Source organism: Pipra filicauda, unplaced genomic scaffold (assembly GCF_003945595.2).
Source record: "Pipra filicauda isolate LSUMZ 115617 unplaced genomic scaffold, ASM394559v2 scaffold118_size2161507_pilon, whole genome shotgun sequence".
Classification (NCBI taxonomy): domain Eukaryota; kingdom Metazoa; phylum Chordata; class Aves; order Passeriformes; family Pipridae; genus Pipra; species Pipra filicauda.
The window spans coordinates 480,196-502,840 of NW_024103640.1; the positions used below are offsets into that span (position 1 = coordinate 480,196).

General features: G+C 44.5%; 1 protein-coding gene across 1 annotated transcript; it reads left to right on the forward strand.

Annotated features, from left to right (window-relative positions):
- The first annotated feature begins 211 nt into the window (after positions 1-211).
- LOC113991675 lies at positions 212-21,522 on the forward strand. The gene is made up of 7 exons (XM_039385807.1): positions 212-409; positions 6,123-6,271; positions 8,324-8,409; positions 11,239-11,535; positions 14,380-14,452; positions 16,516-19,922; positions 20,372-21,522. Exons 2-6 carry the CDS (start codon positions 6,240-6,242, stop codon positions 16,718-16,720), a joined length of 693 nt encoding a protein of 230 aa, XP_039241741.1. The 5' UTR covers positions 212-409; positions 6,123-6,239; the 3' UTR covers positions 16,721-19,922; positions 20,372-21,522.
- The last annotated feature ends 1,123 nt before the right edge of the window (positions 21,523-22,645 follow it).

The window sequence follows — 22,645 nt, forward strand, 5'->3', positions numbered from 1 at the left end:
TCTGATCACAAAGGTCACACATAAATTACAGTATAAAAGTAACTGGCTATTTGAGTGGGTTAGTCTAAGAGTTAACACACCGTGAAATATTCATAGGAAAATGAGCAGCTGCCATTAGGTCTGGATTAGTGCCTTGGAGAAGCTAAAGAAATACCTCACAAGCTCCTGCATATACTGCTTGTGGTTGGTTTATCAGAGATGCTCTGATGTCAATCCTGATCACAGTTCTCTGTAGTCACAATAAATCCTCTTTTTCAGCACGGCACATCCAACCCCTGCAGAGATTTTGCTCCGTCCAGGAAACCCCTCCAGCAACAGCGTTGTGGGAGTTGCCTCCACACAGGTGTTCAGGCAGATCCATCCCCTGGCAAACAGCACCAACAACTCAGACTGAAGTCAGGACCAAAAGGTAAATCTACTTTGCTCGTTGCTGTCTCTGCTTTATTTACATTTTATACTTCAGCAATTTCTGTGACTGGGTCAAATCAAAATGTGAAGCAGCATGAAATGTGTCCAAACATGGAGCAGAATTATCTCCATTTTCATTCCAGGTACCACAGATAGGGAAGTGCCTCATTAAAGAATGTATTTTAAACTTTTTTTTTATCCCAACAATATTTTATATAGGAGTCACTGTATATTTTGTTGGGGTGTTTTTTCTTTTTTTTTTGCTCCCACTTAAAGCCAGTTAAGTCTGTAACTTGACTTCATTGTCATTCTTTGTGATTTTTAACATCTTGCAATTTTATTTCCTCTCATGGGATTGCAGAGCAATTCCATTTTTATTAAAAAGAAAATCTTTGAAGATATCATGTAAAGATTGAAATGATGGATGGGAAAAGCTAAACAACCCAACACTTTCCATTTTTTAAAGCCTCGTGAGCTTTTGATGCTTCAGTCGTGATGATTTAATGCTTGGAAGCAGAGGGGCTGATGAAAACATCAGCCCAGAGCCCAGTCCCAGGGATTGCTGTATCCCAAACACCAAAACAAAGTACTTTTCTACCTGCTTTTTAAATTGCTTTTGGTCTATTTTGGGGTAGGGAGGTATTTTTAACCAAAGCTCTTCTGCTGTAACTATTCAAATGACACAATTTAACAACCATCCCAGTTCCCAAGGGAGGAGACAATGACTGCACAGGAAACAGGAATTCTCTCCCTCCAAAGCATTCCAGTCTCCAGTAAGTACCTGCTCCCACTTACAAGTAAAATTCTCAGGGATACACAGACCACACACTAGAAGTTGCCAAGGAAACCAGATTCACTTCTGATGCTACATGTTGATTATTGCAATCTCCTTATTTTTCTCCACCCACATACACCTTAAAATCAGTGTTGTCCTTCCTGGTCTGATGACCACGATGGCATTGCCACTGAGGACATGACACTGGCCTTGCTCCCTGAGTCTGGGCTGGAGCCTCTCAGTTTGAAAGCAAGGCACCAAAATTATTTTGGCAGTAGGTTACTTCAGATTGCCTTTTGCCCACACTGGTAGTCAAAATATTCCACGACAGATCCAGCTGAAGTGCACAAATACATTTCCTGATTGGGCTTGTGCTGTGAAACTGGAATCAAGCGAGGAAAAAAATTTAAAGTGATTAATTCCCTTTTGTTGTTTTCTTGATTCCTGAGTCTCAGCATATCCAGCAGTGGCCTTGAAATTCAGTGGGGGTGATTATTGACCTCAGGAAAGCTGGGATCAAAACTGCATTTTGGGGAGGTCCCCAGCTCCCTGGTTAAAGTCAGCTGGAGCTGGATCGTGCTGTCCCAGAGCGGTCAGTCTGCAGCAGCTGGAATGGCAGCTCATGGTTTTGGGTAGGCCTCCAGGCTGCCCAAATTACAACCACTCCATTGTTTATATATGGACAGCTATGGGGTTTGGAGAGTATTTTAAAAAGAGTTCCAGATTTTGATCTTACTCCTGATTTCCCCCCTACTTTGGTCACAGTTCTGTGCAGCATTTGCAGAGATACTCAAAGCCATGACCTTGGAGTGAGAACCAAATGAGCCAGCACAGCTCAGAGTGATTATTTTCCCATCAGTGTCACTGTCAGAGTAGTTTTGTTGATCTCTGGCTGTGTTTCTGTTTCTCCACTGGTTTTCCAAATGCTACAAGAGATGTAGCACGTGGCAGGATGGTGGAGAAAATGAAATTAATAGCAAATGAAAATCATGAGCCCTTTTACCCCCCTCCATTTATCTGAACTGCAGTTTTGAGAGGGTTTTACCAGACCAAGCCACAGAGCAGGTTCTTCCCAAGCCATGGGATGGCTGAGATGGATCATGGCCTCTGTAGGGATCATCTCCAGCCTGGGGCTGCTCTTAATGAAGAACAATTAACCAGGGTCTGGCAAAACCCCAAGGCCAACCCTCTGTTCCCTGAGAGAGCTGGAGTGTGTGTAACCAGCTCCAAACCCCGCAGAGGCTCAGGAATGCTCCCAGGAATGCTCCCAGGAATGCTCCCCAGCCTGTCCCGCAGATCTCCAGTTGTCCCTTTCCCTGGTTGTGCACACAGTCAGGAGCAGCAGCAGGGCTGGGCAGGTCGTTTGGCTGCTGAACAGTCCTGGCAGCTGCAGAGCTCCACGAGGACCGGGAAAGGGGAAAGGCAGCGTGGACTCAAGTGGAGGGTTCTGTGGAATGGAGCGGTTTGATGGGATTGGAAGTGGTTTAAAGATTGGATATTGGCAGGGGTTCGTTACACACTCACAGGTCAATTAACCAGCTGGACAGACACGGGGGGCAGGACAGAAATTATGCTGCGTTTTTCCTGCTGCTGCTTAAATCCAACTGCAGTGATTGGAGCTGGCTAATTCCAACCTGCAAAAGTAACATTTTTTAAACTGGTTTTGTACAGCCACTTACATCAAATTTCTTGCTTCCATACACACTGATGACCCTCACAAGAGACTGATTGGCATGGGAAGAAAAATAAGCAGTGACAAATTAACTCCTTCTTTCAGTGACTTTCCCCTCCTGAAGTTCCCTGGTCCCCTTTAGGAATTCAGGAGTTTCATCCCAAGCAAAGAACCTGCACAAAAAGCTTTATTTAAACTCCTAGGAAAATTAATCCATAACCTCCATCTGTCACCTCTCTAACAGCCTTCCAGAAAATATTGGAAAGCATATCTACATATTTCCTTCAAAACTGAAACCTAATGGTCGAGTAAAAAAAGGAAAAGAGGAGATTTTGCAAACAAAGAACATCTTTGTTGGTTGACAGCACTAAATGTAACTTGTCACCAGAGCTGAAATGTTGCATTAATAGCTCTTTTGTGAAAACACTGAGCTGAGTGTTATAAATATTGATGGGAGACCCTGGGCTTTGGAAGTGTGTGACAGATGGAAACTTTTCAGGGGAACACAAAATGGTCTTCGATGTTTCTCCCCCTTGAAATTCAAATACCCCCGTTAAATTCAAAGCCATTATTAGATGTATCAGCAGATAAATGATGATGCAGCAGGTAGAGCAGGGGAAAACATCCTTACCTAGGTGTGAGAGCCACTGCTGTCAGCATCCCTAAGGAACAGATCCGAGGGAGAGACCTCCAAAGGAGCCGGAGTGTTAATGGCTGTTGTAGTGAATTTGGGCTATTTTGTTTTTTGGAATGCAAAGCCTTGCTGCTCCCAGGGCCAGCCTGGTTGCCATGGTTACCTGTGACTCTCTCCCTCAACCTGAGGAGCCAGACTATGCTTTTTCCTCTGCACTGGATGTGTCCACATGGACATTCCCAGGAAAAACGGGAGCTGTGGGGCTGAATCAGCCCGCAACACACAGTAGGTGTTTTCAGGGAAAAGGAGGTAACAGAATTCCTGATACTCCATAGAAACACAAAACTCTATCACTCCACCCTCTCCAGCCTTTCAAGGTTGCTCAAAATCTCCTTCTACTCAGCACAATTGAATTCTTTTGAGGGAGGTGAGGCTGGACAGGCTTTCCTCGATGTCAGCACTGAAACCTCCCTCACTGCCCTGCTCGGGCACCTGGAATTGGCCCATTCCAGCTCTGGAGCAACAGGGAAATAGGGTTGTTGGAAAGCCAGGCATGTGCCACAGGAGGAGGCAATTCAGTCCAGGACAGAGGGAGCTAAAAAGGGAACACAGACCCCCAAACAGCACCAGCTGCTGCCCCAAAGGGGGAAAAACGAAAATAAATCAATAAAATGAGCTTTAGATACTCTGTGAAGCACTGGGGGATTTCAACACCCCAACGTGCAGGGGCTGCACTAAGACACAGGGAGGGATGTCCTTCAGGGAACTAAGAAAGGAAAAGCCAACTAACCCAGGGAAGCAAATGTGAGACTTAAATTCACAGGAAATCCTCCAAAACCAACGAGCAGTTTGGAGCTGCCCCCCTGCACTGAGTCTGAAGGTCACAAGCAATTTTAGACCATGATTTTAATCTTTTAGACCGTGCTTTTAATAAGCTCTAGCCTATAATTTAGCAAAGGTTACACACACTGTTTTGAAAAGGTATAAAGCACAATGACAGAAAATTCAGGTGCCATTTCACATCTTGAGGGAAATGTTTTTCAAGCACTGGGAGGCAAAATCCAACCCCAGTAAAGAAAGGGAAAATTTGGTGTTTTATCTTCTCTGTGGGACTTACGAAATGTTTATTGGCTAAATTGGGTGAGTTTGTCTAAGAATCTGCTATTAGACACATGTCAAAAAAACCAGCATTTAAAGAACAGCAGCTGTAAAGAACAAGACACTCCAGGTCCAGAAAAACATGAGTGTTCTGAAGTTTATCTTCAAGCAAAGCTGTTGAAATACAAATTCAGGCCTTAACACCCAGACCCTGTTCTCCAAGACAAAAGATCTGAATTTTTAGTTGACATGTACTTTAAAGAAGAATTTGACTGCAAAGATATAACAGACACAGAGGGGAAAATGCCAGAAAACAAACTCCTTGACCTACTTCCATAACAGAGAACACAGTATGCAGTATTTAAAAATCACAGGAATACTCCAAGGAGGATTTTTACCTGCAACAATTCCCAATCCAGGTATTGAGCTGGGTGCCTTAATCTTGGAGGTGTTGGATTGTACATTTCTGTGGGATTCGCATAACAAAAATCAATATATTTTATTCAGATAAAAGCCACGTCACTGTAGGACTGTTCAAGTCCTCCCACAGTTCAAAAATTAACCCTGAAACACTCCTACAAGGGTGTAAAAAGTGGGGCTGAGAGCCCCATTCAGGAACCTGCTGGAGCCTCCTCAGCTCCGACATTTCTGGCTCCAGACCCCACAGATCCTCGTGGATCCTGCAAACTTCTCCTTCAGCTCTGATTTATAGGCTGAGGAAATCCATGCAAAATGGAGCAGTAAAAGAAATTTGTGGGCTAATTTACTGCCTCAGTTTAGGTTAAGGTTTTAATAGTTATTTGCCTTTCTATTTTAGATAAAGATTTGTGAGGAGCCAATTACCCGAGGCAGCTCGAGTGGCTGTGACAGCTGAATTCAAGGCATGAGCTCCCCTTAGGAAGCACTGCCTGATTTTCTGATAGCAAGTGCTGCAGTTAAATACAGAGGCCAGAGCCTACATCTTAAAATGATGAAGATAATTCACATGGAACACGGCTTTTGAGGATAAAAGCTTCCCAACAGAAGAGAGAGAGAGAGATCATTACTGTATATTTATATAAGGCAGAGGTTTTTTGTGGGCTCTGTTGAAGCTGAGCCAATTTACACCAGCTGAAAACCCATCTCTAAAGAGTTCATTAAACCTCTGTCTCCCTGGCCCATTGCTCCAGGATTGGAACATTTGTTCCTCTGAAAGATTTATTATTCCCCTAACCCAAAATGGTACCTGGGATTTTAAGGCTGGGTGTGAAATATTGATGGTTCCTCTACTTTTCCCCACATCATATAGCCTGGGAAATTAAATATCAAATGTTTGTGTAGCTGGAATGTGGGTAGGAAAAAAGGGACCCGAGACTCAAACTGGAGGGTTTGAACTCCCCAGCCCCGTTTGGGGTTTGGGCTCTGGGCTCTGCTGCCCCTCAGAGCAAAGGGCCTTTCATTGCTGCCAGCTTGGGGTTTTGGGCTGGACTCAGGAAAGTCAGATGAATAATTTACACTGAGTTTTGATTGATTTTGTGTCTCTTTTGGTTTGCCAGGGAGCAAGGAACCAATTGCAGTCCCTCATTAGAAATCACTTCTGCTTAATTCCTGCAACTGCTTTGGGAGCAACTCCAATTCCGGAGGCTGGATCTCCACCTAAGCCCTGTCATCAGATGCTCCAGTCACGGGATGCACTTCCAGCTGGGTGAGCATAACTCTGCTTTTGCCTTGGGGCTGCTGCTCCAGCAGTTATGGACCAGGAGGAGATTGTCTAAATAATCTGCAACACTCAAACATCTGTTGCTTTTAGGCCACTGATGGAAACGGGTTTTGTGTTGCAATGTCAGAGCCTTCCCACAGCACCCAGAAAAGGGACAAGAGCCCTGAAAAGGGACAGGAATGTCCTCATTTTTAGTCACTACCTTTCTCCAGCCCCACCTTGCCCAGTGCCCTACACTGTCCTGTGTGTGTCCTGTCAGCTGCAGGAGCTCCAGGAAACAAAAGCTTTAAAATAATGGAGAATTAAAGCATCAGGCACTTTACACGCTCACAGATATTAAAATTAGGCCTCCAGCATATGTGGCTGATGGCATGGAAATTCCCAGGGGATCCACTGAAATCAGCCCCAATTATTGTGCGTGTCATGGTGTAACAAAGTGTGTTTGCTGAGCAGACAGTCACGGATCGTCGGGAACAGTCTGGCACCTCCAGCCCACACCCCGCTCCCCAGCCCCAGCCACACCCACGCTGCAGGATGTCACAGCCAGGGAGATGGTGATTACAGATCCACACCCACAGCCTGCCTTTCCATCCTGGAGGAATCGAAGGGAATTGCTCTAGTTTTGATTTGGCACGCGGGCCAAATCCAGAAATAACTTTGGGATAAAGTTCGGGAGATCTGGGACACGGTAAAGGCACATCAAATATTAAGCCTGTGCTTACAAAACACGAGTAACAGAGAACTATTACACTAATCCTTGCTAGGCTTAAACTCTCCTGCTCCTTCCAAGAGATTAAAAACATATGTCAAATCAGAGGAATTAGAGGCTGAACATTCCTTGTCCTACTTCCTTCCCTCTTTCAGAGGAGGTTGCCAGTCCGAGGAGTTGTTTTGTCCCACTCCTCGATCTCGGGGAGTACTGCAGGAATTCTGCATCTCTGTGCATTTTGAAATGTGGGCTTACATCTTGTGGGGTCAGGAGGAAATTTCCTCCCAAACACTTGAATTTCCCTGGGAAAGTTCAAGCTGATACATTTGGTGTCTCTGTCAGTGGACTGGGAAAAGCTTCTTCTGATCACCTGATAGAGACATTAATTTATTAATTGTATTATACATGATTAATTATATATTATCATATATATTATTAATTATACATTCCCATAACGTATAATTATATGTTATATTATTAATTCTCTCTCTATTATTTATTAATTGGATTCCTCTGTAGATGTCAGACACTTTCAAGTACTTATGACATATTACACCAACACTGCCCAGTCCCAAGAATCAAAAATTTATTCTGCTGTAGGTTAAAAAGCTGCTGAATTCCACCTGGGGAACTAAAGAGAGGGAAAAAGAAAACAATAAATCATGCTTTCCAAACCACAAAGGTTTTGATAGATATCCCCCAGAAAACTTTTAGTCTGTCACGTGTATTATGACTTGGTATTTTTTCTTGGCTGTTCTGTCATTATCTGCAATATATTTTTTAGGCAAAAAAAATATTTAATTTCACAAGTGAAATGCAATAGTGAGTAGGTTGGAAATTCTTCTAATGGTGCCATCCCCAGTAACTCAGAGTGCCATAAATAATGCAGGGTTCAAGCTCTCTGCATTTTTTTAGGGAAACCCCAACGTGTTACAAAATAATGAGAGAGAAGAGAAACACGTTTCCCAGCATCCCTCCAACTCCTCTGAAGCACCTCATCAATAACTTTGGGATACCCCAGCCCAGCAAATGCTGGGTGGTGAATAATTCAGGGGGTCTGGGCAGTTTGTGCTCCAGGACTGACTGGGAGCAGTTTGGATTTTCCCAGCACATTTTGCTCTGCAGAATCCCTGCTAAATAATTTGTGTGAACAGTTATTGCTGTTCAGAGCATTTCTGAGCACTCCCCTGTGCCTGTGATTGCATTTTGAGCTCTTTCAGACAGTTTTAATTGGGGGCATCAATCAAATGGTATAATTTCCTTTTCTTGACATAACCCCACTAATGAAGTATCTTTTTCTCTGATTTGTAATCCCGTGTCTAATCCAGAGTGATGAGCCCTAATCTCTGTGATTTGGGAGGACATTTGGGGACATGTTCATCTCTACACTGCTTAATTGCTTTCCTGAATAGAGGTAGGTTTAATATTAGCTTTAATGAGGCTCTGAATTAGCTTTTTTAGGTCATTAAAAAAATGTAAATTTAAAAAGTTACTGCCCCCACATGTCCACTTTCTTCACTCCATTTAAAAAACAAGGTGCAAACTGGCTCTGGGCCCTGGTTAATACCTCTGTGTGTCAGTGAAGCTCCAGGTTTATCAGTACAAGTAACACAAGATGTAAAAACATTCCCTTCACAATGGCAATTCAACTGGGGGAAGGCAGTCAAGGAAGATCCTTCAGGAAAGGAAAGAGCAAATCTTATATCACCAATAAAACCTGAAATTGCCTGAATATTCAGGAGCTGTGGCACTGAACATGTGAAGATGAGAATGGATTTGTAATAATGGCTTTTTAGAGGAGGATAAATATTTGATTATGTTGTCAATGCGTATTTCTCAGAAATATAAAAACATGCTGCACTCTGATGAATTCCAACTACAGCTGGTTCTAAAGCAGGGCAGGTTTTGTAGTGTCTCTGATCTCCCTTCCCCCAGAGCTGCCATTAATAAATCAGGACCAGAAAATGATGGTAAAGGGAAAGGATGTCGGGTTTTTGTTTGACTTTGGGAATGTTGTGCTCTTTAATTCAGTAACTTCAGGAGCCAGCACTGAACACACAGAATTAGGAACTGAGCTAAACAGCAGCAGGATCCTGAGTTTTCCCCTTTTCTGGGAACAACACACAAGTTGTGTGATGTTCATGGTGTTAGAACACGGCAGCAACAGTGCAGAAAAGGAGTGTTTTGAGAGTGGCCCCTCCTGAAAATGTCCGTGAAATGTAAGTTTTAAAGTCCTACTGGTAATAGAGGGTTATAGATGATTATTGCCCATTAGCAAGCCTAAGAAAATGACTCAGTAATAGGCTCTCAGTTTTAGTTGACGTGGGACAATTGTCTCATTGCTCCTCTCAGCTCACATTCCCATGGATTAGGACATGGAGTGGTTCTTATCTGTCACTGCTTGTTATTGTTGCCAATGATGTGTGAAATTGGAGCCTGACTGGAATTTTCTTCAGCAAGCTTGCACTGTTGGAGGATCAAAATATTGACAGCCTGATTTGATAATTGTGACTCAATTTGTTTCATGCCTTAGGGCTGTCATTTAAATTTTACTTCAGGATGATGTTGTACCATTTATGGCTTTTCTTCAGCATTATGTTGATTGAAGTTGCTTTTGGACCCTGTTCACTACATCTGGCTGAAAATTTCACATTTAATGCTTTCCATCTTAATGTTTTTCACTGAAAAATGCCCCTGTCTTTAAATATAAACTTTCCCCAGATTTATGCATGTTTTGGATGGAGTCAAACTTCACACTCAAGTGGTTTAGGAAAAAAAAGTCCTGTTTTTGTCTTACAGGAATGAAAATTGAATGGTTCAATTATTCATTCCAAAGCAGCTCTTCCTTCTGAAGCTTGGAAATTCCATTTCAGTGGAGGAGAAGGAAAACATGGAATATATTTGTTGAACTAAGGCAACTGGAAGACATTAGGAGCCCAGGGAGGGGTTTGTTTGTTTGTTTTGTGCCCCTGTCGGAGCAGACACCATTTTTCAACGAGCTCTGCTGTTCTCACACCAGATGGCTTTATTTTTCCAATACTTTCTTTTCCTCACATACATTTTCCCTGCACATGGAAAGAGGATGTGCTTGCTTTTTATTAATCTGCCAGATATCCAACTGTACATTTACTCATCCTGGCATCTTATCCACGCTTGGTGATGCAGTGGGTATTCCTAGGATGTTATGGAATAGCAGGAAGAGCCAGACTGTCCCTATTCAGTAACTATCATAGCTCCTCAAAGATCTGTTTGCCACAGAAACACTTTCAAGGGTTCAAATAATAAATTAAAAATGGGTCCCAGCATCTTGTTGGATTCCTGGAGCTACTCCCCATTTCCAGGGCAGTTGATTTTCATCCTTGTAAGGATTCAGTGACCTTTGACAGAGCCTCTGAGCACTCTTTCAGCTCAAACTGAATTAAGACATTACTGGATACGGGCTTGGTTTCCTCCAGCCCTTCCAGCATTGCCACAGCATTTAAATATGGATCTGGGTGGTTCTGAAGGAGACTCACATCTTGCTGCCTCAGCATTCCTAACCCTCTTTGCCATAAACAAGGGAGAAACTGCCTTTAATGAGAACACTTCGTGCCAAAAATTTTTGCAAGTGCTAATGTTTAACTATCTGATTGCATTATTAAGAATTTATTCTATTTTGCAACCACTGTTTGACATTCTCAGAAGACAGATCACCCTCATTAAGAGGCTGAGAAAGGCAGAAACCGAGCTTGGGAATGAAATTTAATTTGTCACTGAAACGTTAATATAGTAGCAAACACTTCAATTGTGCCTTCTGCCTTCTTGCTCCAGGATTTGAGGAGCTGCAGCTCTTTTATCCACGGGAGCAGTGTTTTGCTTTAGCCTTCCCTCGGTCCGTGGCACAGGAGTTTGTTGCTGCAGTAGCCAATGGATATTGGCAGAAACCAGCATTTTCTGTACAGTGAGGTAAGGGGAGAGCTGGGTTATAAAAAATAGCAAGCACAGGAGCACCACTGGCCTTGCAAATGCCTCTTGCTGCATTAGGAACAGTGTTTGTGCTCTGAGCATTGGAAGCTCCACAATGAACTAAATATGTCTCTGTCTCGAATGCTCAGTAAAGAGGCATCAATTCTACTCTCATTTTAAGGTCTCTGGTTTCTAGTCCCTTGTTTTGAACAGATATCACCCAGGACTCCATCACGGGACAAAAACATGCCCAAAATCTCATTTGAATTCTGCAGCCCCTCTTTTTCCCTTGTTTCAGATGTTCCCATCCCACGGAACTCATTTCCCAGCCCGGGGTCTGCAATGAGGCTCAGCCTTCAAAGCGTCAAACACACTGAAAACGGAAAAAAGCCACGACAGAAACAGCTACAGGGACCTGAGAGGGTCTTCTGGTGGAACCTGAGCCAGCTCTGCAGCCCCACAGCAGGACAACAATGCCAGGGAATGGGAATGAGCAAGCCCACGGCACGGACACGGCGGACGGGGACACGTGTGCGGGTCGGTGACACTCACACCGGGAGCAGCCCCAGCCTGCCAGGCTTGGCACCTGAACAAGGTAAGAGCCCCAGCTGTGAGCATGAGGCTGTGTCTGGGACATGAGGATTTCCCTGCTGAGCTGTGAGTGGGTGCTGAGGGCAATAAACACCCTCTGGGAGAGCAGGAGGTGCTGAGGGGCCGCGGGGATGAAAGGTTCTCCAGGTGGGATGAGCATGGAAGCGGCTCTGGAGGATGAGAACACTGAACACACCACAACACCCGCTGGTGTAAGAGAAACCCAGGAACTAATAGGATGTGATGTTCATTTGATTGATTGCAGTGCATATTGAGTGCACTGTTCACAGCTGATTTATCTTAATTTGATATTAATCACCAATACATTCAGCTGGACCAAAGCAGAATTATTTGCATTGCTCACCCCAAAGGAGGAGTTTTTCCAAAGGAAAGGGAATTTTACATGTAATCCATCATTAGCAATTAGTGGTAGGCTCTGAGGAAAGCCTCCTCTTACACCCTGGAGCATCAGGGATTTAAAGGCTGTGTGGATGTGGCACGTGGGGACACGGGTTAGTGGTGGCCTCAGCAGTGCTGGGTTATGGTTGGACTCTGATCTTAGAGGGCCTTTCCAGCCTAAAGATCCCGTGGTTTTATGGGAAACTCCCTTGAAAGCCACTATCCCTTAGCACTGTGTAAAATATGCCCTGTTCCCTGCTGATGTTCCAGTGCTCAGTTAATGATCTGGATCAATGATTTATAAGAAGCTGAACTGTGCTAACATTTCCCTCTCTATAATTGAAAAAGAAAAAAAAAGGAAATTGTGTGGATGAGGAGGAACAGCACGTGGGGGAAGTGCTAAAACTGCTCCAGGGAAAGAAAGGGACCCGGCTGATGTCTAATTATGAAAAGAGAATTACAGAAGTGAAATGATTCACTTTTAACAATAAGTGAAACAAAAGACCACCCTAGACAGCAACAAAAAAGCGAATTCCACAGAGGAAGGGGGGAAAGGCTGAATGAGTCAATTATAGCAGTGTTAAGATGGCTCAGGGCAATTCCAGGAGCCTGTTGCTGCTGGAAGAGAAATGGGAAGAAAAAGCACCAATTTAACCCTACTGAGAATGCAGGGGATGCATTTGTGGCTTCGGCAGGGCCAGGATTTCATGGCATTTTTCCCATCAGAGAACAAGTGTGCTCCAAGCTCCATCATTTCCTGGGCACTCTGCTATTTCCAACACCACTTCTGGAAGCACTTCCAGCTGAGAGGACAAGAAAGCTGCCCCTATTGATGCCATGCCATGAACAGCAATGAGCTGCACTGGGGCCTCTTATTCCCCTGGAGAATAAAATGGGGATTTTTTTATTTCCCAGTAATGAAAATGAGGTACAGGGCATTTTTGCTGCCATTGCTTCCTGCAACAAGCAGACAGGCAGTGTTTGATCCTCCATTAAGGAGCAAAACAAGAGACCAGAAAGCTTTTGGTGCTGTAGCACAAGAGATTTTTAATGTTAAAAATCATTCTGTTTAATCTGCAGAGTGTCCCCCCCATAATTAACCAGGTGGTGATTATTGTTGTGCAGTGCCAGCAATGAGATGGGTAAAGATTCATCCTGTGCCATGAACATTTTAACTTGAAACATCAAGTTAAGGAGGTCAGGAGCACTGACCAAGTAACAACAGAGTGACAGGGAAAGCAATGGAATGTGTGGAGTGAAAAAGGGCTGAAAAATGCACTTTAAATATATTTTAACAAACTTAAAGAATCAAATAATTTCTTTTAGGTCATATAATCACAACAAAGGAAAGAAAACAGAAAGAAGTTACTTTATATTTAATTATTATATATTTATAATGTTTTATTATTAAATTTTATTTTATATTATTACTTTTAATATGTTCTATTATTTTATTACTTTTAAGATTTCATATTATTTTCTTAATTCTATTATTTTATATTATTATAATTGCTGTTAGTGTTATTCTTTTATATTATTATTTACTTTTATCATATTATATTATTATATTTGTATTATATTCTTTAACTGTATGTGCAACATAAATACCAACACTGGCAATTTCCCAGTGACATTGCAGATGGGAGAGGCTGCAGAATTCTGGTATCTACATCAAATACAGATGACTAAATTAACCACTCAACCTCCCCTGAGCGTGTCTCCATCTAAAACAACAATTTCATTTGACTTTATTTTTAATTTGCAGTTTTTCCTGGGATTTTTTAATGCCAATTCCTTCCCCCACCCATACATTTATGGTAAATTGCTCTAGAGTTTGGGGCTTCCCAGAGTCAACAACAAGAACATCAAATAAATTTGGGTTCACTTGTGTTTTGAAAGCACTCTGGAATAAAAACCCCAAACATTTGGGGCTCCTCTGTGGCAGGAGGGAATGTGCCACTGGCAAACAGAGCAGCTGTCTGGTCACAGATCCTGGGGCTGAGGAACTGGCCAGTGGATTTTCCTCTCCTGCCTGTTTTCACAGACACACTGGGGAGGAGGGGCAGGCATTTGCTGAGGGAAAGTCTCCTTTTCTGGCCTCCAAAATGTATCCTGCTTCCTGCTCAGAGACAGGGAATGTGCTCCCTATGGCATTCCTCAGCCACACATTTATTACAGTAACTAGATTATACAATTAGAACAATTATATTATAATTACAGAAGTGACTCATTTCGTTGGTGCAGTTCCATTAGGCCTCGAATGCCCTGCAAAGGCTGTTCCTGGCATTTTTGGAATATTTGTGTGACCTTTACCAGAAGTCACCTAAGAATAGTTTCCTGTAGCTTCTCAAATTGTGGGCACAAAAAAACCCCTGCTCAGCATTTCTTAATGACAACCTCCATTCCTGTGCACTCTTTTTTTATTATTATTATTATTTTTATTTTACAGCAACACTTCTGGCAGCAGCACAAGGAATTCAGGCCCTTGCAAGAGGATTTTCAGGATGCACAGCACAACCTCTGTAAGTTGTCCAGCATAAAATACTGTTCTGCTTTGGAGTTTCAGTATTTGCAGGAAGGAAGGGAGTTTGAGCCTATTTAAGACTGAGGAAGGGAATTACTATTCAGGTGGAAAAAGAAATTGCTCAGAAAATCTGGACACTTTTATATCTTTCTTTCTCTCAACTGTATCTGCATTTAAGGGCCTTTAGCCTGTAATAAAAGCAATTAATTTCCTGACCAGCTCAGCAAAATGGATAAAGAAACACCCTCCAAGGGAGTGAGGATGTGAATCCACATATTTAACAAAACAGGGGGGAAATGCTGTGAGAGGTTGAACCTGAGTGAAACCTGTAAAATGTGAATTAATCTTTGTTGCCCATATAACAAACAAACATAACTCAAGAAAACATGGAATATGGAAGGAAAACCTACTTCTTATACCTAGAAACTATAATATTAAATACATTTTTTGTTGCCCAGGTGGGGAACACGCCCTGCCACAGATGTTTAACCCTCAGCAACACCAAATTCCTTCTTCTCCATACATGGTTTCCATTGCATCCTCAGTCAGGAATGCCTGGGTGATTTGGAGGGGCAAGTGTTGTTATTAGAAGGTAAAGGAGTCAATCCTAATTCACTTAGGTTTATTTTCTAAGTGGCTAAAGAGATGTAACATCAGCCTCCAACGAGGGAGGGCAGCTCCTGCGTGTGTGGGAATATTAATGAGGATTGGCTTGAGGTAACCAGCCAGCAGGATCTGTTTGCTAAAGCCAATTAGTTAGTAATCAGCAGCTTGCTCACTTTAAAATGTCTGATTATTTGGAAATGAAGGAAAAATACAGCCTGGAGAGCGATATCAAACCCAGTTGTGTGAGAAAATCAAAGTGTGTGGCTCGGATTTTGTAAGCTAATGGAGACAGTGAGGAGAATTGCATTAAACACAGAACCCGCCCAAACTCGGGGGGAGTTTAAATCCACTCTGCAAACTGGACTTGCCTCTGTGCAACACTTGAACTTAAACTGTGGGCTTGGATATGCTGCTATGGAATAAGAATGTTGCAGGTTACACTTTTCACATCAAAGGGCCAGGGCTGGATGGAAAACCCCTCTGTCTTTGCCAAAATATGTTCTTTACTTCCTTGGTGTCTTTCTGAAGGTCTCCAGGGGCTGAACACTTAATGGTGAGTAACCTTTCCTGGAAACTCTTGGTAGTTGATAGAAGTCACTGAGAGAGACAACCTGAACCACAGGACAAGGGACATCCTTCAGCTCCAGGCTCAGAGTTGGGAATGACCTTATTTCTACCTCCATGACGAGTCCCTGGGTTTGTTTAACTGCAGAGCAAATCCATTTAGCACCACTGTCCCCTACGAGCAAATCCTTTGCTGCTGCAGCCCCTGAGCCCTGCCTTTGGTCCCAAACCAACCACAGGCCAAGGCAAACCAAGATTTTCAGGCTATTTTGCATGTTTTAGCATTAAGTAATCCTCTGGTTGCATTAATATCCGTTCTCCTGCTCCCTCTCCAGCTGTTCCACAACATTGTCTCTTCAAACCCCATCACTTCCAGTTTTATCCAGGACAGAGTCTTTCCTGCAAGGTTTTAGTTGGCTTAAACTCTCAGGTTTCCCAGGATAAGGAATCAATAGCCATTTAATATTTAAGCAGCTTACAAGCCACGATTGAACTGTAGATGTGACATCAGTGTCCCAGCCACAGAGAATCCCTGGAAATCCAAATGCCAGTGGCAGCAAGGTATTAATCCATGTTGGGCTTATCTCTACTTGAGAACCAAGCACCTCACTTGGAATAAATACTGCTGATGATCCTCCCAGGGGTTTCTTTTCTCCCCATTGAGTGCATCCCTTTGCCTGGGAAGGTAAATGGGATTTGGGGCAGATCATTGACAGTGTGGCTTTAATAGAAAGACAGCCCAGAGCCAAACAAAGCCCCAGTGGTCAGAGCTTCGATCTCTCTGCCCGTAAAGCAGCAGCTGGGATCAATTATTGCCCACCAGGTGATCCATATCTGCTCGTCCATCTGGCTGTGGGGCAGCCCCTGCAAATATCTTTCCTGACTCTGCAGAACCAGAGCCCTCACAAAGAGTTCCCGTGCCCAGGGTGGAAATGCAGCCGCGTGGTCTGGACAGGCTGGGAGTTCAGCACTGAGAAACCACAAAATCATACTGCAAAAAACCATGATCTGTAAGTACAGAGAGACTTTTACAACACTCCTTCACACGCTGGTTTGTCCTCTGCACTCAGAAAAGCCAGCTCAAAGTGCAGCTTAGGCACAAGAAAGGGCTCAAGCAAACAGCTCCACTGAGCCCAAATTAAGGGCCTTCCTCTGCATCTGCATGTGTGCATTGACACAAAATGGTAGGAACAGGCAGTTTCCAAATATGTTTTCATCTCCAGTTAGTGGCTGAGAAGTGATCCCTGTAGGAACAGGCTAAATAAATATAAATGTATATATAATACCTGTCTGAAATCCGTAAAATGGTGGACAATAGGGATCTTTTCACATTACAGGCTTAAAAGCAAGATAATCCCTTCTCTTTTATAAGCAGTGTGAATACTTTCCCAGCAAACATTCTGAAGGTTTAAATGAATTCAATGGTATTTGTTCCAAGCCTTTAAGAAGAGGTAAGAAACCTGAAACAAGGGTTGTGTGGAGATAAGGAGCCTTAGGCCCTTGTAATCCTCAGCTTGCTTTTGTATCCCGAGAAAATGCAGGGCTTTGTTGCAGACAGTTGGCTGCTCCTTGGACATCACTAATCCCTTGGGCAGCAGTCTCTGCGTTTGCCAGCAAGGAAAACCCTCGTCATGAACGAGTTTTGTCATCTCCCAGTGCAATGAAGAGATTCCTGCAACACAGTCAATTGGTAAGTCCTTTCCTGGGTGCTAATTTGGTTTATTTTCCTGTAGAAACCTCATGGCAGGAAACAGTTGATTTGAGAATAAAGCAACAGGCAAGGCATGTCCCCCCAGTTTGCTTTTTTGCTGTAATTTCTCACTCCCTGCCTCCCTGGGGGTGAGCTCCAAGGGCATGCTCTGTGCCACTCTGGTGTTTGCCTGTGAGAAAAAACCTTAATTCTTATGAACTCTTGGCTTTTAAAGTTGCTTTATGACTTCCAGCTTTGAGGAGCTCCAGCATAATTTATGAGTTTCTGAGGGTGTTCCCTACTGACTCTGCCACAGCGTGGATTTTAAGCCACAGGTTGCTAAAAGCAGCCTCAATGACTCCTCTAGGGCTGGGAGGACACGGTGAGATTTTTCCAAGGCAGTTTTATTTAGGATTTACAGGAGCTGAATTAGAGGGAGGTATCAGCAGTCTTTTATGTGAGCAAATACCCAGTGACAAATAATTCCTGGTGGTATCCAGCCCCTAGCACCCATTTTTCCAGGAAGCCAAGCCTGACAGGTTGTCTTTAAGCTGGTATCAATCAGTAGAAGAGAACAGCTGATCACACACAAAGTACTAGGAACCAGCATCTGGAGAGGCAGAGGGACCCAGGATTTAGGATGCTGGTCAGGAACTGGGAGCGTTCTGCTCCCGGACACTGAGTGTCCAGTGCCCTCAGTGCAGCGGGAATAACAAAGCTGTGAATCCCCCCCAGTGTCCCAGAAGGAAAGCCCAGTGTGCAGCCCTTTGGAGTCACACGCTCCAGTTCCCACCCATCCCACAGGTAGAAAACAGATCCACACCCAATTCTGTATTTCTTGCAGAGCAGCCAAAGTCACAGTAAAATCAGATTAGATGAGAACTATCAATAAGAACTCGTTGCCTGCTCTCCCTCAGGATTTCAGGGGTGTCTGTGTATTCCATCTGACCCTGCAGCATAATTAGTGATGGATCCATTATGGTAAGGATGGCTCAGTCTCGGGAATGATACATTTGAGATCACAGACTTAGTAGCAGAGTTTTCCAAGAGAAAATATGTTCCTATCACATTTACTCCTCAATTACTGCTAATGAATACAAATAACTTGCTTACTTAAAGCAATTATAAACCTCGTGCTAAGAAACCAAAATTAGGTTAAGCAAGCACAACTCATTTATTCCCCATTTCTCCACTGGCAAAATAATTCAATTACATTTTGCAATTTTTAAGAATGCTCTGTATAAATCACTGATTTTATTCTAATACCATTATTGAAAAGGCTACAGGGTTTTTTTAGGAGCTGCAAAAGCTTTCAGGAGTCCAGATTCTCCCCACACCTGGTGTAAAAGCGGATGAACATATGGGAATGGTTTGGTTTGAATGTTCATTCTTCTCCCCACTTCTATAGAAGCATTTTGCAGATGTTTTCTTTTCCACAGATATTTGCCAGCTTTGTCAGGAACTAAATGACAGCAAGGAATCCAAACCTGCCTCATGGTGGGCAATTCTCTTTTGCTCTGACCACGACAGCCTTTCCAGAGGAACATAAAAGAGGAGCTTTTTAACTTTTTTGCAAGTTATTATTTTCCTGTTACCATTAAAAGAACCTGATGGCCAGACCTGTATCTTCTGAAATTCTATCCTTATTTCCTTTTATTTGATTTCTTTCAGATTTCTTTCTAAACTTTCCTCTTTGATGCCCACATGGAACTTAAAATGCTTTTTTTTTTTTATGCTGTCTCTCTGCAGAAGTTTCTGGCTCCTTAGGAAGGCACAAAGCTGTGCACACACAGGTTATGTAAACTCCTTCTACCTTGGCTGCCCAATCTTCAACAGGTTTGGGTTTATTTAGTGCCAAAAGAATGATAGAGCTGCATAAGTTTAACCTCTTTATCTTTGTCCTCCTCCAGTGATTTAGCTCCTGGCTCACCTAAATAATTAACTCCAGCAATGTCTTATAATCAAACTTTAAATCAGAGTCTGTGACCACTTGCCCTGGATTTATGCTGTTAGGATTTGTATTGTTGTCTTTAACTTTTCCAAAGTAACGGTGCTGGTTTATGTTTTGACATAACACAGACACTGAGGTGTCTCTTTTCATCATCCCTCAAGTACTTCAACTAATCAGCATTTCTGGTCCGTGGTTACAGTCTCCTGGCAACAAAACTTTATCTTAAACTGATCCTTGTTGTTTTGGAGACCCTGAGCCCAGAGCATGTTGTAGCTCTTCTTTTTACAAACACAGTACTTTTCCTTGGTTTTCCTTATTTTTCCTTTTTATTCCTCATTTGCCTCACCTATTGCTTGCCTGAAATAAAGCGTTGGGAATATGTGAGCATTTAGACACACACTTCAGATTCCTACTTCTGGTTGTGTTGACACGAGAAACAAAAGCAGGTCTTGCACAGAAACAGTGACATCCCCATTCCGTGTTTTCTTGTGTAGGATCAGCCCAGATAACAGGTTTCTGGCAGTGGGGTCACAGGAACACACTGTGGATTTCTATGATCTCACCCAAGGCACAACCCTGAACCGAATCAGGTACTGCAAGGACATTGCCAGCTTTGTCATCCAGATGGACTTCTCTGCAGACAGCAGGTACATCCAGGTATGTCTGGGATGGCCCTGGAGGGCGGGACTGACTGTGCCAGCAGGACAGGAGGGAGGCACGAGGTGTGCGAGGGCAAAGGATCCCCTGGGCGAGGGAACGGGGATGACACTGGGAAAGGAGCTGGGGATCATAACCCTGGGGGATGGCTGGGACTGTGAGAGCTCACCTGACTGGGGAGGTGTCCTCAGAAATGGTTCTGATTTAGTAAAATTGGGTTGAGATAAGGCAGAGAGTGTGGAACAGAAAGGAATCTGTCAGCTCTGCCAGGAACCATCTTCCTGTAACACCAACGTCATGTTGCACGGGATGGATTTTACACAACCAAGAGAAAGGAGAGATTTTATCCCAGATGTTTCATTCCTGGTCAAACTGGTTGCTGCTGGCAATCCTGCAGAGGATGCTGGATCTCTGGCAGAGGTCTCAGCTGTTTCCTTTCCCACTCCCAGGTCTCCACGGGCGCCTACAAGCGCCAGGTTCACGAGGTGCCCCTGGGGAAGCAAATCACAGACCCTGCAGCCATAGAGAAGATCACCTGGGCCACGTGGACCAGGTACAGCCAGGGACATCTCCCGCGGGCTCTGGCACACCCCTGGGGCTGTGCTGAGCACACTCCAAGCACACGCTGGTAACAGGCCCAGCACACACTAAGTACACGCCAAGTACAACCAAACACGTGCACACACCAAGCTCGTGCCACACGCACACCGGGACGTGCCAAGCATGTGCTAAGTACATACCATGCACACACCAAGCACATGCTAAGCACTCACACATCACGCACATGCCAAGTACACACGTGTGCCAAACACACACTGCAGACATGCTAATCACACCCACATGCCAAGAACAGGCTGTGCACAGGCACAGGCCATGCCACACACGCCACATGTGTGCAAACCCTGTGTGCCCCCTGCCCAGGAGGGGCAGTGCCATCAGCTGGTCCCTCTGGCAGCACGGAATGCTGTGGGAATTCCCTGGGGAGGTATTAAAGGCCAGGCAGAGCCCAGGGATGGGGTCAGTCCAGCTGGAGCAGGGGGTGGCTCAGCCCTCCTGGGCCCAGAGTCGTAGCACCGTGTGTGGAAAGCAGGGGGTGGGAGGCAAGGCTGGAGCCCAGACTGCTGGAAAAGTATTCCAAGGCACTTCATGGAGAGAAATTTAGCCAAATGTATGTATTTAAAAGCAAAATGGACTTAAAACCGTGATCCTTTGCTCATCCAATTCCAGAAAGCTGCAGCGTGCCCCCCTCCTGCTCAGGAAAGGCTCCCAGCTTTCCTGGGGGCCCCCGGGTGGATTCGGCAGCGGGGGTGGTCGGAGCCTCCCCCTCCTGCCCAAACGGCCAGGCCTGGAATTTGGGAAGGGAAGAGCCTGGGATTTTCTCAGTGTTTTCTCCCTTTGCAGCCCTGGTTTGAACAGCACAGGACTGGGCCAAAGCAGCTCCATCGAACACCCGGCGGGAGGGAGAGCAGGGACTGAACCTCAGGCACAGCCCAGGGACACGGGGGAGAGCGGGGATAAAGGCAGGGTGGTGGGGTGTGAAATAAAGACATTTTGGGGTGTGTGTGTGTGAAATAAAGACATTTTGGGGGTGTGAAATGAAGACAATTTGGGGGAGTGAAATAAAGACATTTTGGGGTGTGTGTGTGAAATAAAGACAATTTGGGGGTGTGTGAAATAAAGACAATTTGAGGGGTATGTGAAATAAAGACAATTTGAGGGGTATGTGAAATAAAGACAATTTGGGGGTGTGTGAAATAAAGACAATTTGGGGGTGTGTGAAATTAAGACAATTTGGGGATGTGTGTGTGTGTGTGTAACACACTTGTTGCCCCCCTGGAGTTGCACCACGAGGTGACAACTGGACCCTGGAGCTCCTCCCCAAGTGCCGGCACTGGATCCTTCCCAGGAGAGAAGGAACCACTGTGGAGGTGAGAGTGTGTGTGGGGTGTGATGTGTGTGTGTGTGTGTGTGTGGGACATGTATGTGTGTGTGTGCATGTGTGTGGGATGTCTGTGTGGGATACGTGTGTGGGGGGATGTGTGTCTGTGTGGGATGTGTGTGTGTGGGTGGTGTCTGCATGTGACCTGTGGGGGGGAATGTGTGTGTGTGACGAGTGTGTGGGGGGACATGTGTGGAATGTGTGTGTATGGGATGGGGGGGACGTGTATGTCTGTGTGGGATGTGTGTGTGGGATGTGTGTGAGTGAGACGTGTTTTTGTGACGTGTGTATGCGATGTGTGTGTGGGATGTGTCTGGGACGTGTGTGAGGGTGAGTGACGTGTGTGGCATGTGTCTGCGTGTGATGGGGGGGGGAAATGTGTGTGTGTGTGGGATGTGTGTATGGGGTGTGTGTGTGAGACGTGTGTATGGGATGTGTGTGAATATGAGTGTGTGTGAGACGTGTGATGTGTTTGTGACGTGTGTGGGGGGTGGGATGTGTGTATGGGATGTGTGGTGTGCGTGTGATGTGCGTATGGGGCGTGTGTGGATATGACGTGCGTATGTGATGTGTGTATGGGGTGTGTGTGGAATGTGTGACGTGTGTTGGGGGGGGTGATGTGTGTTTGTGGGATGTGTGTGGATATGGTGTATGGGATGTGTGGGGGACGTGTGTGAGACGTGTGCGTGGGTATGTGTGTGTGACGTGTGTGGGTGGGATGTGTGTGGGGGTTGTGATGTGTGTTTGTGACGTGGGGGGGTGGGATGTGTGTTTGCGGGATGTG

What these genes read in the sequence shown, in the direction of transcription:
- LOC113991675 (XM_039385807.1), top strand. Translation starts at nt 6,240, where the DNA reads ATGCTCCAGTCACGGGATGCACTTCCAGCTGG. An exon ending in CGGGATGCACTTCCAGCTGG is followed by an intron (nt 6,272 to 8,323) that starts GTGAGCATAACT and finishes TGTCTAATCCAG; the next exon opens with AGTGATGAGCCCTAATCTCT. An exon ending in AGGCTTGGCACCTGAACAAG is followed by an intron (nt 11,536 to 14,379) that starts GTAAGAGCCCCA and finishes TTTATTTTACAG; the next exon opens with CAACACTTCTGGCAGCAGCA.